The sequence below is a fragment of the Perna viridis genome, chromosome 9 (genome assembly GCF_037379345.1).
Source record: "Perna viridis isolate PV_CMFRI_1.1 ecotype Kerala chromosome 9, ASM3737934v1, whole genome shotgun sequence".
NCBI lineage: Eukaryota > Metazoa > Mollusca > Bivalvia > Mytilida > Mytilidae > Perna > Perna viridis.
This window is the reverse complement of record NC_142453.1, coordinates 42,035,107-42,053,273: the sequence shown is the minus strand read 5'-3', so window position 1 is coordinate 42,053,273 and position 18,167 is coordinate 42,035,107. Positions and strand designations below refer to the sequence as shown.

At 32.1% G+C, this 18,167-nt stretch overlaps 1 protein-coding gene across 1 annotated transcript; it reads right to left on the bottom strand.

Moving 5' to 3' along the window:
* Window positions 1–3,958: 3,958 nt before the first annotated feature.
* Window positions 3,959–9,267, bottom strand: LOC148608593 (carbonic anhydrase 7-like). The gene is made up of 9 exons (XM_088543605.1): window positions 9,228–9,267; window positions 8,708–8,737; window positions 7,363–7,401; window positions 6,845–7,015; window positions 6,146–6,297; window positions 5,784–5,876; window positions 5,460–5,523; window positions 5,120–5,277; window positions 3,959–4,757 (listed from the first exon to the last, which is right to left on the bottom strand). The coding sequence occupies exons 1-9, from the start codon at window positions 9,265–9,267 to the stop codon at window positions 4,143–4,145; spliced, it is 1,362 nt and encodes a 453-aa protein (XP_088399731.1). The 3' UTR covers window positions 3,959–4,142.
* Window positions 9,268–18,167: the final 8,900 nt, after the last annotated feature.

Below are 18,167 nucleotides of genomic sequence, written 5' to 3'. Positions count from 1 at the left end.
ATTCTGAATACTGCATGCATATTTCAGTCTTTGCTTTATCATTTTCACGAGTCATTTTCTGAAAACATACACTCACTTACATAACATTGCAGTACCATTGTAACTTAACCTTTCCAGTAATTTCATTTTTTTTTTTTTTGTTCTTTTTTTTTTTTTTTTTTTTTTTTTTTTTTTTGTCTCGTCTTTTGTTTTATTTTGTTTTTGTTTTTGGTTTTTGGTCTTCTTTTTAACAATTTATTGCTCCATTTTTTTACAAAAGTAAAACAGTTTAAAATTAGTCATGATTTCTATTTTGATTATTTGGATTTATATTAAAGAATCTTATATACGTGTTACACTATACTCGTAATCATGTTAACTTCTTCCTTGATATAAAATTATTTGTCATTTGTTATATTTTTGCTTGGGTCACTCAAATTAAAAGTGTGTCGTTCTCATATACTGGCATAAAAATAGAAAAAAAAAGTAAAATCATTTTAGTTTGGTTTTCAAACTTTCATGGATGGACGGGTGTTTGGAATTTATTGTATTGCTGTAATTTAAGTAAAGGAATAACATCAGGCGAATTTTTTTTCCGATTTTCAAAACCACGAATGCTTAATACAGCGTTTTTTGTTCTCTTTGGAAAAGTCTTGACTCATGGCTGGAACAAATACGATGATATATCAAAGCCAAATGTCCACAGACGTTTAACCGTACACATTTCCACTACAGTAGAATTGGCAATTATCTTGTTGAACTTTCGTGAGGCATGTATAACCTGTGTAAACTATATTTGTGCTCAATAATGTGGAATATGTTCTTTATTAATCTATAATTGTTTGCTTTTCAATCATCAAAATCTAGATTCACTGAGAGATCATATCAAAACCAGAATATGATTTAACAAAGCACTTATTTAAAGGACGATACATTAACACGACTTCCTATCACAGTAAAAGCAAAATTGAGTTTAAAGTTGTTCTACAGAAAATTCATTTTATCAGAAGCATGTTATTTACAGTAAATTCGTGTTAATAAAGAACTAATCTGAACCTTATCACGCATGTGACAACAGTAAATTAGAAACACTAACCAGCTATAAGAATGCTGGTCTCAAGTGACTGATATTGTCAGCAATGATGTACATTGTCGTGATGAATCATGAATAGGCACGATAGATATTTTTAATAGAAAATACAAGTCGTAATTTCGATTCACTAGCTGACTTTCGATTTATTTCATAGGTTGTAGGGTGTCCACCAATAATTTAGTTTCAAGATTAAAGTACAACCAATATTGGAATTTCCATGATGAACGTATTTGCACTTTCGTTTTTCTGTCAAAGTCTCATAATAAGCATAAGACAAATTGTAATAATCTTTTGAATAACAATTAAATTCATAAAAAAAACATTTAAATACAAATCACATTTTATCTACATGTTCTCAAATGAAATTCGTGTATGAAAAAAGTATGGTTTTCAAATGATTTTCGAAGACACGATTACATGTTTTTTTGATAGCACAAAAATATCTTTTTACCATACCGGTTCTTAACATTTGTTTCAATATGTTTTAAAACTTTGGGAAAATATATTGCAAATTTTCCTACGTATTGTCTCTGCTTTCTGTATTCTATTTGCCCTGTGTTTTTAATGTTGTAATAATTCGAAGTTTTCGTTGCGGCAGGATTTCAAAACTGTTTCATCGGATTTATTTACTAGTAAATGAAATACAGGATGTGGTGCGAATGGTCAGATACCAGAAAGGTCAAGAGATCGATATATATTATTTTTTATAAATCATTTAACTTTTTTTTTTGAATTTCTGTTCAATTAATACAAAGGCACTTGTCTGAAAATCCCCGGAGAGATAATTGACGATTTTGCATATCAGTTCGGTGGAAATAAATTTAATTTGTCAGCTTAAACTTTTTTTAAACACAAAAAAATAATTGAAGCCCATACAAATACTATATGGTTGAGTATGCAAGAAGGAAATATTAACTTAAGTTATAGGATGCAACTATCTTGGGTATCTCTATAGCAGTTTTTTTTTTTTTTGCATTACCTGGACTTGCACCGAAACGATTTTTAACTATTTTCTCACGTGTCATAATGCAAAATTGTTATTGCAACGTTTGATATAAATGTCTAGATTAATGACGCCGTTTTCTATTTAAATACAGTGAAATTATGTATGATACAATAATTAAAAAAAGCAACCACTTCGATGTAACTTTGTCTTTAGTTTCAGTTGTAATATTAATGTTATCTGACGAATGTACTGACCGGATGGATTTTATTTATTAATTGTTTGTGTGTTTGTTTGTTGGGGTTTAACGTCCGAGCAGCAATATTTCAGCTATATTCAGACAATGAACATGAAATGGATGATAAAATGAACATAAAATGAAAAAAAAGGATGGGTCACAAGGATAATAGGGTCGACAAATATTGATTGCCACTGGAAAAAGGGGGGTGGGTAAGGTCGGGCAATTTAGCCTCCTGTGGCGGAGCGCAAAGGTTCCTACTCCTATCGAATACCCCAGCAGGGTTCTTTAACGTGCGAGGAACGTGGCATCCTTCCCAACACGGTGCACCACTATGGTTTGCGGTCAGGTTTTCCGTATTATAGCCTGACAACCCCAGCATCTAACACGCCAGGGGTACCCCATTCCACCACCTGAGGCACATCCCAGTTGCTCTGTGGGCAGAGCGCCTGGCCCCCGGCTAGGTTTCTGAGCACTATTTAGTCGCCTTATACGACAAGCTTAGCACTGCTGCAGGCCTATTCTTTTAACACCCGAACCTGCACGGGGCATGAATTAATTGAAGAAACAGTTTAGAACATATTCGAATACATATCTTAGTCACAACATTAACCGTTACAATCAACACAATATACCAGATCATATCAACTTGAAATAAACATATTGCAAAGCTTAATCTACTGTCGTTCCTTTTTAGTATAATTCAATTTCAGTTTTTAGTGGAGTTCGAGTTGCTTATTTGCTTTTGTTACTTTGTATGTATGATTTTAGTTACTTTATAGTCTTTGTTGTGTATGTCATTTTCATGTCTGGTTTTTATCCCTGGATTGCACTCTTTTGATTAACGCTATAACATTGGTTCCCTTGATTACTTTCTCAAATAACGTAAAGGTCACAGACTGGGCTAGAGTTGATTTTCAAAATATATATATATATATAAACAAGAGGATCATTTACATCAACTATGAGGAATTGACACGAAAGGAAGTATGGTAATTAAATCATTAGAAAAAGTAATGATTCGTAAATTTTAAATTCTAACGAGAAAGACACAAACGATCTATCTGTGTATCACGTGTTCTGTCTGCGTTATAAAGTTTTTATAAACGCAATCTACTCATTATATATTTGATATATATTTTTTTTTCAAAATTTCCGTGTTTAAGTTTTTATGATTTAATCGCTCATGTAACTGTTAACTACCGTTTGTTGTCATGAACAAAGCTGCGTTTGTAAAACTAATCCTATGGAAAATCAAGGATGTATTAATCAAACCCACAGTTTAACAGTTTAACAGTGATATGTTGATTTGGTTTCTGCTAGTGATTGATTATTTCAAAGGAAGTATAATTTGCCTTCTACAACACATATGTTAAATCAACGACTTTTAACATCGTAAAAAAGTAAGCACCAATGGCCATTTTAGTTTTTGTCATAAGTTCGTTTCCTTGTTTTATTGGTATTAGTGTTTGCCTTTTGTTCATTGTTATTTTAATGTTGTTTGGTTTTGAATTTTTGTTTGTTTGTTCTTTGTTTGTTTGTTTCCTTTTGGCCTTTTTGTTTTCTTGAATTTTTAAATTATTTGAATTATTGCTCTTTTAAATTTAGAAAAAAACACATCTTTGGAGAAACCATCTACGAAGCACAAAGAACACTAATCATTGAACCTTTTTACCTGAGATTAATGTAGTTGTTGTTTGCCATTGTCTCAGATTTATTAGTTTAAAAAATAAACTTGGAGGTAAATACATAACATTAAAATAACATTAAATAACAATGGGTAGAAATTCAATGTTCAAGGTTCAAGGGTATAACCAAACATAGCGATAAAACCAATAGCACTGTCAAATGCTTAAAGACCTACACTTATATTTTTTTGTATATAGTGTTTATTTTCTTTGTTCACCAAAGTCACCGTTATCATAACCCAAACTATTATGATCGTCATCAAAGTCATCATTATCATCACCGAAACCATCATCATTGTCATCACCAAAACCATCATCATTGTCATCATCTCCGTCACTGCTATCATCTGAAGAACTATCATCGTTTGTATTGCTACCATTACTGTCAACATCACTGGCGCTAGATCCTTTACTGTCAATTGAACTGTTGCTGTCACCAGAGTCACTACTGCCACTGGAATCACCACTGTCACCGGAATTACTACTGTCGTCAAAACTGTCGCTTCCATCTCTACCACCACCATGTTGATCGGTATGACTAGCCTCAGCAGCACCTGTACGATGATGTGTTTGCGTGGCATCTTTTTCATCGTTATGATCATGTTTGTGACCGGTGGCATCGTCATCATCATTATGATGTTTATGACTTTCCTCGTCACCATGGTAATGTCGGTGTTTACCATCTCTTGAATAGTCCAGTCCCAACTTGCTATTAGTCCAAATAGTTCGACCATTTAGAGGTTGGGTAGGTCGGAAATTATTAGATAACGACGAAGAACCTAAGTGTTTGTTTGACAAATCACGAAATTCATTCAACTACAATGGAAACAATGTACAAAACAAACTTCTGTTACCATTATATAAAGTGACATTTGTTTTTTATCGACGGTTTTTACAAGTTTAAAATAAATCTAGAAACTGTTCAGTTAAATAGAATTTCATTGTAAACATTACTCATTAACGAATGAAATCAAAAGAGCGTATATATGCTCTGCAATGAGTACCAAGTTGCGTTTTTCTTCTTATACATTATCACTCTCAATTTGTGAATTGTATAGATGATAACCAGGCAACGTTAGTCTCAATTTGATCATTTTTCTTTATTTTACAGGTTATTACTACTTTGTGTGTTGATTTCATCACGACTTAGTGTTTACGATTTAACACCTTCAATGTACCTGTCTCTCTGAGATTCTAATGTGGTCCCTGAATATAGACCAGATGACATTCTCAGTACAGGGCGGTGTTGTTAAGCTTCCATTATACCTGTAAAAAACATCAGTGTCATCTGGTAGGAGGGAGGATAGAGAAAAGGTCTTTATATCCACGGTGTCGTCTGAAATAAAATGTTAGAGGATATGACAGGTAAGGTAAAGTTAAGGGGTTAAATATGCTAACAAATACCAGACGTAGTGGTATTGTAATGTCTGCTTTAGTTTTTTTTTCTTTTTTCACACTCTATTAATCATTTGTTTTTTTTAAACGTGGATTACTACTGTTTCTTGCGATTGTTCCTACCTTTGTGTTGTACACGACGAAGCTGACTTGTAAGTTCCTCAAAGGCTGGATTTTCCTCACCAACCTAAATAATAAGTATAAAAAAAACTTGAAGGGCATAAAAAACAATAAAACGCATCGTTTGATAGAAAAAAAAGTCTTAATTTTTCGGTTGACATTGAAGTATCATCCATTCGTACCTTGAAACTTATTTGACTGTTTGAGATGTACTTATAACAAAACTAAACTTGAGAAAAGTTGGCATTTATATATTTCATTTCGATTTTGCAATGTACATTGACATAATTTGGTTAATTTTACAAAATACAGTAATGTAATACTTACTGTAATCAAAAACGATAATACTGCAAAACCTGCTGGGGCCTTTTTGGCTCTTTTAAAATGTTTCGATTTAGAAATGTATGTAACAATATGCATCTGAAATAATGAAATACAGTGTGATAGGATTTCATATCAAGTGCAAGACTCATTTATTAGAGACCGTCTATATAATGCCAAAGTTTTAGTTCTAGTAATATTTTCGTAGATTAATCGTGAGAAAAGAGAATGAGATTCGAGACTCAAATATGAATGAAAACAAAACCTATGGTATGTTGTTATTGTCTCTGAAATATATAATTCTTCCACTAAACATGTATTTATTGAATCGCTTTAAGAAGAAATATTTTATTTCTATGTAAAAATACCTCCATAGGAAAGAATTTTCCATTGATGTCATGTTCAGAACCCCTAGCGTCTGCGCTGCCCCAGTGAAAGTGAAATTGTTTCACGATGTAGGATCTTGCTAGACCACCACCTCGAACATAAAGTTTCTTCTTACCGTCAACTGCTACCTCAACTGGTGTTAACAAAATTATACACGTTAAGAAGTAGAAAATAAAGTAAACCACTTACAGGCCTGTCATGTCTTATTTGATACTTCATGCAATCAAACCTAGAAAAAAATAGTGGGCGAAACTAACGTGATGATAACCCGCTTCCTAACCCCATAAAACATGTAAGAAACCGCATAAGTGATTTAAGGCATTGGAATGGAAAACCAAAACAAAATATGTACAATTGTATTAGGTGATAAAGAATCTGTGAGACTGCCTCATATTCATCGGTACCAGAAGAGTAACTGATTAGAAGATTGCACCCTCTTGGTCAACAAATGAAAAAAGTAACTATTTTGCTACTGGGAACCCAAAAGTCATTCAGGCAGAAAAAAATAAAATAAAAGGTGCACAATGGCAATATGTAATAAAATGAAAAATGACGAAAGTCCATGTTTAACATCAAGAAATTATACACTATATGTTTCTGTCTAATACATACCGATGTGCCATACATAATGAGGAAAAGTAGTTATGTTTTGATTAACTACAAGCCTCCAGACTATTTACCTGTGTGGCCGTTATTGTTTAGGCTGAGCTTTACATTCTTAATCCTGTTCAGTTTACAAAGGTCAAACTTCCCAAGTTTAGGATCGACAACTACCTTGTCTGTCTTTACGTCTATAGGGGATTGTTTTTTCCCAGCACAACCGGGATACTTTTCAGCCCATTTCGATGGATCTGAAATAAAATTTATCGATACATTAACACTCTATTACAAGTTCAAATTACATTGTGTCCATCACAAATGTTCTAATTGAACAACTTTAACATTGAAACCTGAAATTCGAATACGAATTTATGCAATTAAGAAACTATGGCTTGATATTTTATAAATGGTTAATTTACATTTTTTTTTACAATTTAGACGAAAATCGTGAATCACGTCTTACTTTCATTTTCTATTCGTATTTAGCTGCTTTGTGACAATTTGTGCAAAAATGCATACAGCAAAGTCATTCAACAAGCAAACGTTGAAATTGACGGATTCAATCAAATGAACCATTATACAAAGTATCAATACTCACGTAATCCAGTTTTATAACCCCACACTGATCTTTTGAAACCTGAAAAAAATAATCTCAATTTATGTATGTACATTTTATAACAATTCTAGGAAAGAAGTTTCTGTCATTTTGCTTCTTATTATTTGTTTTTGTTTTTATTAATGCTTCCTTCAGAAATTTATCATTAGCATATTTAAATATATTTTTTTATTACATACACTCGATGAAGCATTTAAATGCTGATTTTATGATAACAAAACATCTTACACCAAAACATAGATGACGCAAGAGAAACCTTAGATAGAAAAAACCAACAAGATGCGAACACTGAATGACGAATAAGCATTTCATTAACAAGTCGGACATGACACTCTTTTTCTTTCATAAGAATAATAAACATTACAAACAAAGCTGAAGAGTTCAAGTAAGTATTGATATATACAACGGAGAAAATAGTTTTTGCAAAAAACGATTAAAAAGATGGTGCATTATAATGGATTAAAACAAAGAAAATCCACCGAGAATTTAACAACCGATTTTTAATAGGGCCTATATATGTGTTTGACTTTGATAAAAAAAAGATATAAAGTATACCATAACATATCCTTGACGGATGTTTTTATGTTTCAACTCAAACATGTATATGATCTGACAATATTGGAAGGTTTATTACCTCCGTAATATTTTTTAAGTTTTAATTTAATTAGAGGTTCTCCTAGAATGATTCGAACATAAAAAGTAATCAAGGGAACCAGGATTTTAGCGGAAATTAAACGAATGGTATCCAGGGTCATAGACCAGCCATGGAAAAAAAGAAACTAAAATAATACATGCACAAAAGTAACAAAAGGAAATGAGCAACTCGGACTCCACTAAAAATGGGAGCATGGACCAGATGCACTGGTACGGTAAGTGTACCATACGTTCCTAGAAACACAAAAACTGATTCCTTAAGTCAAAATTGCGGCTTACATGTACATATAGTACTTATATTGTATTGACCGACTGCCTTTATAAATAACAAAATATATTAAAAATGGAGTGCAAATTGTTATTGTCGCAAATACGATAGTCCGTTTGAATGATATTTGTATTAAGAATGTTCAAGTAATTATAAGAGACATGTCATACATTTTGTAAAGATGTCACAAAAATCTACACTAATGGGTAGGCTGAATTTCATTTACACATTGTCTTGAGATCGATGAAAAAAGACACAATGTTAAATAACAGATGACGATATTAAGGAAAGTGCTTATGAAACAATATACCCAAAAACATTAACTACAGTATTTAGTTTATGACGAAAAAAACACATCATAAAACTGGTTTATGCCATTCATGAAAATTAATGAATAACACTCACGTGATGATTGGACTGTTCCGGAAATAGTTCCTACAAATTGAAATTAGCGGTAGAGTTTATGATATTTCAAAGGTATATTTTGCAAATATATCGAAAATGAGATAGTACACTGAACAACTTTATGTTATGTTATATGCCACAATGATGTGCACGACAATCTTAAATTGGCATGTGCATACTTTGAAAAGCCATTTGCATTGTAATTATCGTTCTAAAAAGATAAGGATTTTTCATGACTCCATTAAATCCAATATTTAGTTCAATTCAGCCATTACGCTACTTGTATAGCATTTTTAAAGGAATTTTTCATCGTCGAAAACCAAAACGTAACGATATACGATTATATCTGTGAATTTTAAAGGCACGAAAATGCAATTTAATGATAGGCAGCCATTAGTAAAACAAACAACCATTATATGTTTTGATCTTTTCTTAATGTGCTTCTAAGTGTTTATCAATGGTTATCTGCAAGTTCGGGCAACCAAATAAACGATTATACAGTTTATCTTCAGACTCTTACCAAATGCTACTGCTAGAATTATAATTTCCTCCAAAATCATGGCCTATTATGTTTCTGTTTATAAGGTAATCTTATCAGACTTAAGTTAACTTTGGGATGAAGCAAAGGACAAAACTGTTAAATACATAGCTTACAAAGTAATTCATTTCCTTGAATAATTAGAGTTGTCATTTTAACCTGTTCTGACCATAGTTCATGAGTCAGACGCTGGTGTAGATCATCTACATTTTGAACATTTGCTTTTTTACCCTAACAGAACGAATGTTAGAGGTTAAAAGTTCAAACCAAGAAACGTTTAATAGACCTGATAGATAAATGGAGACACTGTCATGTGAGGGCAGAATGTTATTTAACACCATAGACATTACCTATTAAACATCTAATTTACCACAAATAAACTGAAACCATATGTATAAAAATAGGAGATGCGGTGTGATTTCCAATGATACAGTCATCCACCAATAAATTAAACTCCACACGGTCTTCAATGATTGGCAAACTCCATACCAAAAATAAGGTTGTAAAATGCCTCAAATATAAATGAAGTGAAACTATTTATTAAAAATTAAAATCGACTAAATCTATAGAAAAAAAATCGTTAAATGAATAACACTGAACAGACAAAACAACGAAAACAACTGGACTACACGTTTTGAAACAGGCACATACAGATATTCGCGGGATGAAACATGTTGTAAGAGTGTAATCAAGGGAACCAAGGTTATAGCGGTAATCAAAAAAATGTAAACGAGGGACAAAGACCAGACATGGAAAACAGATATACACAACAAAGAACATAAGGTAATTAGATCATACATACAAAGTAACAAAAGCAAATGAGCAACTCGGACACCACTAAAAACTAGGAGCATGGACCAGGTGCACCGGTAGGGTAAGCGTCCTCTGCTTTTCTAGAAACACCTGCCGAGTTGCGCATAAAAGGTCAAGTCCGGTGTAGACAAACGAGGAAAGGAAAACTATGACCCGTTGAATAAATCAGTTTTCATTGTGCAGATGAATACACCATAACGATCCACGAGTTCATGATGACGACCATAAAACTTCTGTAGTGATGACTTCAATCTTGTAGCAAAATAATTCTGTTCCGGAAACCTATTTGGTAGTGTTTTAGCGTGATACAAAATGTCTGCGTAGTTTCGGCAAGCTCTGACATAATGTATGAGTTTTGATATGAACACTTCATACGCAGGAGGTGAATGAAAAGTCATCACGTTTTTCGTAACATTTGTTCAATAGTTTTCCTTTACCACCCATTTCTAAGTGAAGGTGAAGATATAAGGCTGACTTCACATTGTCCGTAGTATCCCTTATCTCAAGTTCTTTGGGGTAGATGTAATGTATCAAATCCCCAAAATAGGATTGTTTAAAGATAATACGCTATCTATATAGCGGAAACTGAGATTGAAGGATCTAGCCAAACAATATTCTTTCTTTCGGACTAGATCAGCTATCAAATCAGCCTCATAAGAGTGAAGGAAAAGGTCAGCCAGTAAAGGATTACACTTTGTTTCCATTGGAATGTCGACCGTTTGTTGAAAAACACGTCCACCACACTGGACAATATATTCTCGGTAAAAAATTCCAGAATGAGGAATCTCTACCGAGAACTATATATATGTATTTAGATGTACCATATTTTCGAAAAAAAAACAACGATATATAATGTTTGTAAGTCGGGATTGTAACTGAGTATGAGGAATAGAAGTGTTGAAAAATCATATGTTTTAATGCTATTGTATTCAGATAATAGTCTTGAACTGATTGTCGCCAAGTGATCTTTCGAATTTTCAGGATCCACATTGAATTAATACCACTACGGAAGTAACAAGTGTTGTGGTTGGACTGCAGACCCTCTTTGACAGTTGTAAGTATAGAAATTAAAAGTTTTGAAAGAGGTAGAGAGCAACCCCCTAAACTTGGGACAGTGGTAAATATAATCAAAAACTATTATCTTGTAATAAAATAAATATATTTATATTGTTTGCAAATTAATATATTGATTATAAAAGTATGCAATAAACTTTAAACATTTTATAAAATTATTTTTTCATTATTACAAAGTATTATGACATTGTACACAAATTAATATTTAGATTTCAATTGAATTATTCGAGAAACGTAATTTCTACATTTATATATATTTGAAACAAGACGTAAACAGAATTTAAAAAAATGTCAAATGTAATGATGTGATGCTGTATAGAAAAAAATATAAAGTTGAATATTTCGATATTGATACATTGTTTAGTTGATATTTACAATATAAACATATAAACATATGCAAGTCTTTAATATCTATATAAGAAAAATCGATTATATATAGTTTGCTCGAATACATCTTTTCAGTATGAATACTAAACACAAATGGAATAAATAACAGGAAGTTAAGATTGACATATTCATCATTCCTTATTTTTAAGACTAAAGGGAGATGATAGAAAATACCTAGTTTTGGCGTCGTATCATTAAATCTGGCTATTGTTTGCTACCTACGCCTTCCTATGATTATACTTGCACAAAAGCTAAATGAGCAGTTGTATGAATACAAAAGGGGACTAGCACAAATCTAAAAAAAAAACGTCAGCCATTAAAAGAAACTCATGTGTAAGGTTAACGATGAAATGTACTAAAACTTTCATAAACGACTTATAAATATATTTCAAATGTCAATCAATGAAAACAGGCCTTGCACTTAAAACACAATTGTGGTTGTTCAATGCCAAACAGATATTTATCTTTACTACATATGCCACATACAATGTACATATTTGCATCTTACAAAATACTATCGATTTACATAATGGTATAAAGAATATGTGCAAGAGACCTCATAAACTGCAATAAATAGCAATCCACTTCAAAACACGCTCTGTGCGCTAATTAAGCACACGACATTGAATTGAGCAAGAGTATACCAGGTTATAATATTAGAGTCTTCTAATACAACTATCATAAATTATATTCATTTTATGTAACTGACGGCTGTCTTAAAGTCATTCGGTACTACATACATAATATCGGCGATACAGCTGGACAATAAACTAGGACATATTACTAAAAATAACAAATAGATGACACTTGATTACTATCTGGTCACTCATGCGATCATTGATAAATGGGTTGGAAATAAAGAGAAAGATACGTATGATTATTTTAAAGTAAACTTCGTGAACCACGGAAAATCCATGGAAGTAAACGGGGTGAAGTGAGCTTGAAAATTCTGTTATTTGCAAATTTTGTTTTTGTCGGCACATTTGGCAGGTTTGTCCTCTTTAATAAAAGTTTTCATAAGCCGAGCAGTCGATATTTTATAGAATGTACAGGATTTATACCGATAGTTGCAGTGTTACACCATTCAAAGTGTCTTAAAGGCTTAAACTCTGTATTATTGCTACACATATAAATACAGCATGCATAATACGTTTGAGAACAAATAATCAAATTCAAAGTAACATTGTATGTACCCCTATGTGAGACGTGGCGGGTTATACTTAGCACATATATTCTCTTTTATCTGTTTTTTTTAAATCATGCTATTAGAAAAATAGAATTAAAAGTTGTACTTTCATGAATGGCTGATTATATGTTCATGTTCCGTCCTTTGTGTACTTATTTAAAATGTCTTTGGTCCAGCTGGGCCATTGATTTAAGCATATGATTAATGATAATAATGTGATATTTATCATACATACGTTAATGTTATGATTGACAAATTAATATAAGCAAGAGAAATGTGGTAATTAGTATTAGCTTTAGCCTTGCTGGTAGTATGAAATATAATGTGATAAAACGTCATATCTTATACTCAGCACTTCAGCATAAGCTAAATACATGCTTGGAGGCCATGCAGAAATACATTACAATAACACTGAGCTTCAATGTGTATTTCCTTTGTACACATAATTTCTATAAAAAATTGTTGGTAAAGACTTTTTGTTTTTAAATAAACAGAGTTGTCGTATATATGGACAAACAATCAATGAAATAACCGTATGACAAGAGCAAAGACTCTGGTCACGTTTTGCCATTCGGAAATTACGAATAACAATTGGCAAAAATCGAGAAAAATCGAAGTAAAAAATAAAGTAGTCAAAGACCATAGTAATTGTTAAACCATTATCGTCTGTGGTACACATAACGTTCTGTGTATTTCTCTCCAAATTATAGTCAACGATTTAAGGGAAAGTTTTATATTTGTATACATCTACTTTCTGGTTGAAACCAGCAAGTTTTATTGAGAATATTTTTTCCCTTAATGTACAAATAGAGTTCTACAATGTCCATCTGTTTTATTCAAGTTTAAACTATTCTATGTTTGTTTATACGTTAAGGCGGTAAATAGCTTTATGAAAACTGAAGTTTATGTAGACTAATTCATTGTATCATTAAGCAGCTTTCTGACACTTTTAATATATCTATCATCGGAGATCTGTCTTTTTTTCACCCTCCAACAAACACAAATTTGGAGCGGAAAGAAGATCTCAAATAAAACTGTGATATACATGTTGGCCAAAGATGATGCAAATTGGTGAAATTTTCCAAAATTTTGTTAGGCAGAACAAATTGTGTCCTTCAATACAAGTTATCTTTTGAACAAGTCTTATAATTTAATATAAACATTATTGCGGGCCAAGTCCCAAGGGTTGACTGAAAAACTGCGTGTGTTTCTAAAATCTGTCTGGAAACGTCGATATACATGCCTGGAGGATTAGTATATTTTACGTATTTTTAAGTACAGATGTATTTACCTGCTAATTTGCATGTTATGTCATGTGCTGTAGCACTTATGTTGCCTATGCAAATAAAGTTATTCAACTAAATTTATTTTTCCCGTGTGTGTGGTTCTTAAGTTTTTAGTACTAGACAAATAATGGATACTTTTTTTTTATTTTTTTTAAAAAGGGGAAACATTTCTCAAGCATTTTTCGCAGCTGTTTGACTGGCTGATCAAAACCAACCCACCTTGAAAGAGTATAGCTCCAATCGTATCATTCGAAATGAATAACTGCATTTTTAGATAGGAAAGGCGACCTTAATGTAAGTCAGTAGATTACGACAGTGCGTGTGTTACGTCAAAGTTATTATTCAATATTCATCGGAATTATTATAAATAAGGAATTATTTTTTCATTCAGAATTGTCAACTTTCCTTTCATCCTTGGCAACATCCCTTCAGCACCTGCGTATTTAGTGTTCATATCACAACTCATACGTTATGTAAGAGCTTGCTGAAACTACGCAGACTTTTTGTATCGTGCCAGAACTGTAACAAATAGGCTTTTAGAAGAGTATTATGTTGCTACAAGATTGATGTCATCGATACACAAGTTTTATGGTCGTCATCATGAACTCGTGGATAGTTATGGTGTATCCATTTGCACCATGAAAACTGATTTATTCAACGGGTCATACTTTTCCTTTCCTGTTTGTCTACACCGGACTTGACTTTTTATGAGCAACTCGGCGGGTGTTTCTAGAAAAGCAGAGCACGCTTACCCTACCGGTGCACCTGGCCCATGCTCCCAGTTTTTAGTGGAGTCCGAGTTGCTCATTTGCATTTGTTACTTTATATGCATGATTTTATTTACTTTATGTTCTGTTTTCTATGTCTGGTCTTTGTCCCTGAACTGCATTTATTTGATTATCGCTATAACCTTGGTTCCCTTGATTACTCTTTCCCACAAATTGAAAAAAAACATAAATAGATCAAAGTGCAAAGCACCTAGTTATGGTTCAAACTTATAAAAGAAGTAACTGTGTATTTTTTACTGAAAAGGAGACTTCAAAAATTCAACAATTTTTAAAACTCGAAAAGCAGATGTAACTCATTTGGATTGATGAGTTATTTGTGACACATACATGTATATAAATAGTTTGCACTAGCTACAAATCTACAGAGCAATCACCCTGTTGTTTTCTTAGACTGATTTAAACATCTTTATCACATAAATTTTCAGTTGTTAAACACAAATCTGGAGATGATTTTTTATTTGGTTTGATGTACGTTATTTTTATTCTTAAAACACAAACGACGATATATAGTCATTGTTTTCCTTTTTTACGCTTTACTTGATATATGTTCACTAGAAAGCACACAAGTTCAATTTATACTATTATAAGAGATCCAATTTTACCTGTCATTGTTAAGCTAGTAAACGTGAATATACGATGCATTAGTGTTTTTTTCCAAGTATGATTGCTTTATTTAGGTTTAAATGGGTTTGTTTACAACTTTAGTAACAATATTGGTGTATTTATCAGATCATTTTATATCGAATCATAATCACAACGTTGACATTTAGTAATAATGACAACAGCGTGGAATGAGGTTTGAATTTTGTTAGGGACTGATTTGAGACTGCCAATGCTGCAATAAACTCGACGCTGATAATATTCAAAGGAAACAAAATCGGCATACTTCTAAACAAATCATTTCAAACTCAATTGGTTACAATCCTAAGATTTGCAATAAACTATAAGAAATTTAATATTTTAAAAGGAATAATTCCGGTAATATTTGTAAAAAACTATCTTCAATCAAAGTTGGCTAATCGTAAACCGCTTACAGAAAATATGCATAATAGTATATTGAACGTTGGTATTTAATTCAAACAAATTTTTTGATAAATTGTAATTATAATGTGTAATTTGAATTCATCTTTTAGATTACCTCACATGAATGCATGGTTTTAAGTTTTACAAAAAATAATAAATGCTGCATACTTTATTCTGTCGTGTACGCTAATTGAAATTTGCCATCAATCATCATATTACTGTTACGTATCAGTAAAACAAACTAAATCCTCTAAACTAGTATCGAATTTCTTAGAAATCAATAGTATTCACTCAATTAAACATTCCATATCAAAAGCTCGTATTATCTAAAAAATGAGCAAACGAACGATTAATTTGGTTTCTATTGAAATTGCAGACATTCATCATTGCTAAATAATTTCTGTCATGATCAAATGTATAGGACTATGATGGCCGTTACTGGAAAAACCATAAGTGGTGCCATGAAAACAGCATTAAGTCATTTTTAACAAATTCCATATTTTAGAGCTCAACATGCATCCACAAAATCAAACACAAATTACGATATATTCCATTATCTTTTCCCTTGAGACAAGTTATAGAAAAAGTAATTTTACATGGGTATGAATAAAGGATTTTTCTGCTATTGCTTTATATATCACAGGAATATCGAAAAAAACACCGAAGCATCAGCAGTGGGATGTGTGAAATACGTCAAACCTCAAAAACATGGCATAAACTTGGAAACAGAGACGATCTACATACAAAATATAACGAACCGAATAAAACAGATTACACTTAAAAAATAAAAAGATAAGGGAAACAAGACGTCTCACAAAAAACTAGCAATATGAACTCTAAAGCAAACGAGCGTGACAACACGTGCTTGTCCAGCCCCAACAGCGGCACCCGTCATATTGCACTTGAGCATAATCCGGTAATAATCTAGCAACAATAATACGCGGCAAACACTATTTACACAAGAACAAAATAATTCAATTCAACTGACTGTCATGATGTTAAAATAGTTGACGATTTAACTTGACAAAATTAGATTAAGTTTACAAAAAGTACAATCTAACATTCACCTTTATCCACTATTTTTTAAACTGGCGAAATTCGATACCACAAAACAATAAATTATGCGATAAAAAAAATAGGGTCAAAACTTTATTTTACGATTTCAAAATAAATAAAATGTATATCACTCTGGACGCAGAAATCTGATCGGTCATCATATTCAGTTGTGACAACAATAAAAAATCGCATTTGGATTTTGAGAGAAAAAACAAAAAAAAAATTGTGAGATCAGTGTTTTTATTCGTCATTGGCCTTTATGTAATTTAGATAGAAAACCCCCAAGTATTTCCATAGACTTCCATTTTTATATCTAAACCACTTTATAATACAGATATAACTTTTCAAGGACATTAAATACTCCAAAAATAACCTTTCACATGACCCGACTAGAATAATTGTAGTATATAAAGTAGTGTAGTGACGGAAGGTATTACACTATCTTAGATCTATTATTCGAACTTCCTCGTTGCAGAAGAAGTCCCTTATTTTTAGCGTTACATTTTCTAAACATTATTTGTTGTGTTTCTACTGTAAGGGAGATAACAACACATTTATTGGTCCAATCAATGCATCGTGAATTCACTTTAAGACCTTATGTTATTCATGTTATCTATTATCTTTAATTTGTAATAGTTGATATACAAAATTTGTCGATATACCTAGTCATTGTGTGACGAGAGCGAATTATTCCGATAAATATTCCGGTACATAAATGCTGTAGTTGTAATAAGTTTTGTAGTGATTGTAGTTCTACTAAATACATTAACAAGTGATCCAAAAGATATGTTTTATTCAAAAGCCAGCTGATACTTTGTTTCAGTTTTAAAATCAGAGTTTGAAATGAAATGAAGTAGTTCTAGCCTTGTCCGGTGCCATAAAAGTTAAGAAAAACTTAATAGTTAAGAAGTGAAGACAAACATAAGCTTTTCAAGTCTTGTGGCGCAGGGGCCTCCAGTTTCATTGATTGAGCAATTCAAGTTGGTTACACACTTATTATTTAAGATTTTCGCCAATGTCCAAAAAGGAAATTCCCTATAACAAATGTCAATATCAAGGTAAAACGTAAAGTTGGAAACTACAGCAAGAGTCCAAACTTGGAACAGGAACAGCCTAATGAAATGTTGATTAAACCATGTTTTATAGCGCGCTTAACCTCACGAATCTAATACAGTACATTATATCCGGTATAGTTCAACAAAAGTGGACAGCATACAATTGTCACTAGTCAAATGATATAACGGTTTTCGTCGGATATAATCTGTGTTACCCTACACCTCACATCCAAAAATCACTGATGGAAAGAACT

Excerpts from the sequence above, each read along its gene's own strand:
- LOC148608593 (XM_088543605.1), bottom strand. The coding sequence starts at position 9,267 with ATGATTTTGGAGGAAATTATAATTCTAGCAGTAGCATTTG. Across the intron at positions 7,016-7,362 it reads GGGTTATAAAACTGGATTAC|ATCCATCGAAATGGGCTGAA; the intron begins GTGAGTATTGAT and ends ATTTTATTTCAG. Across the intron at positions 6,298-6,844 it reads AAACAATAACGGCCACACAG|TTGAGGTAGCAGTTGACGGT; the intron begins GTAAATAGTCTG and ends TGTTAACACCAG.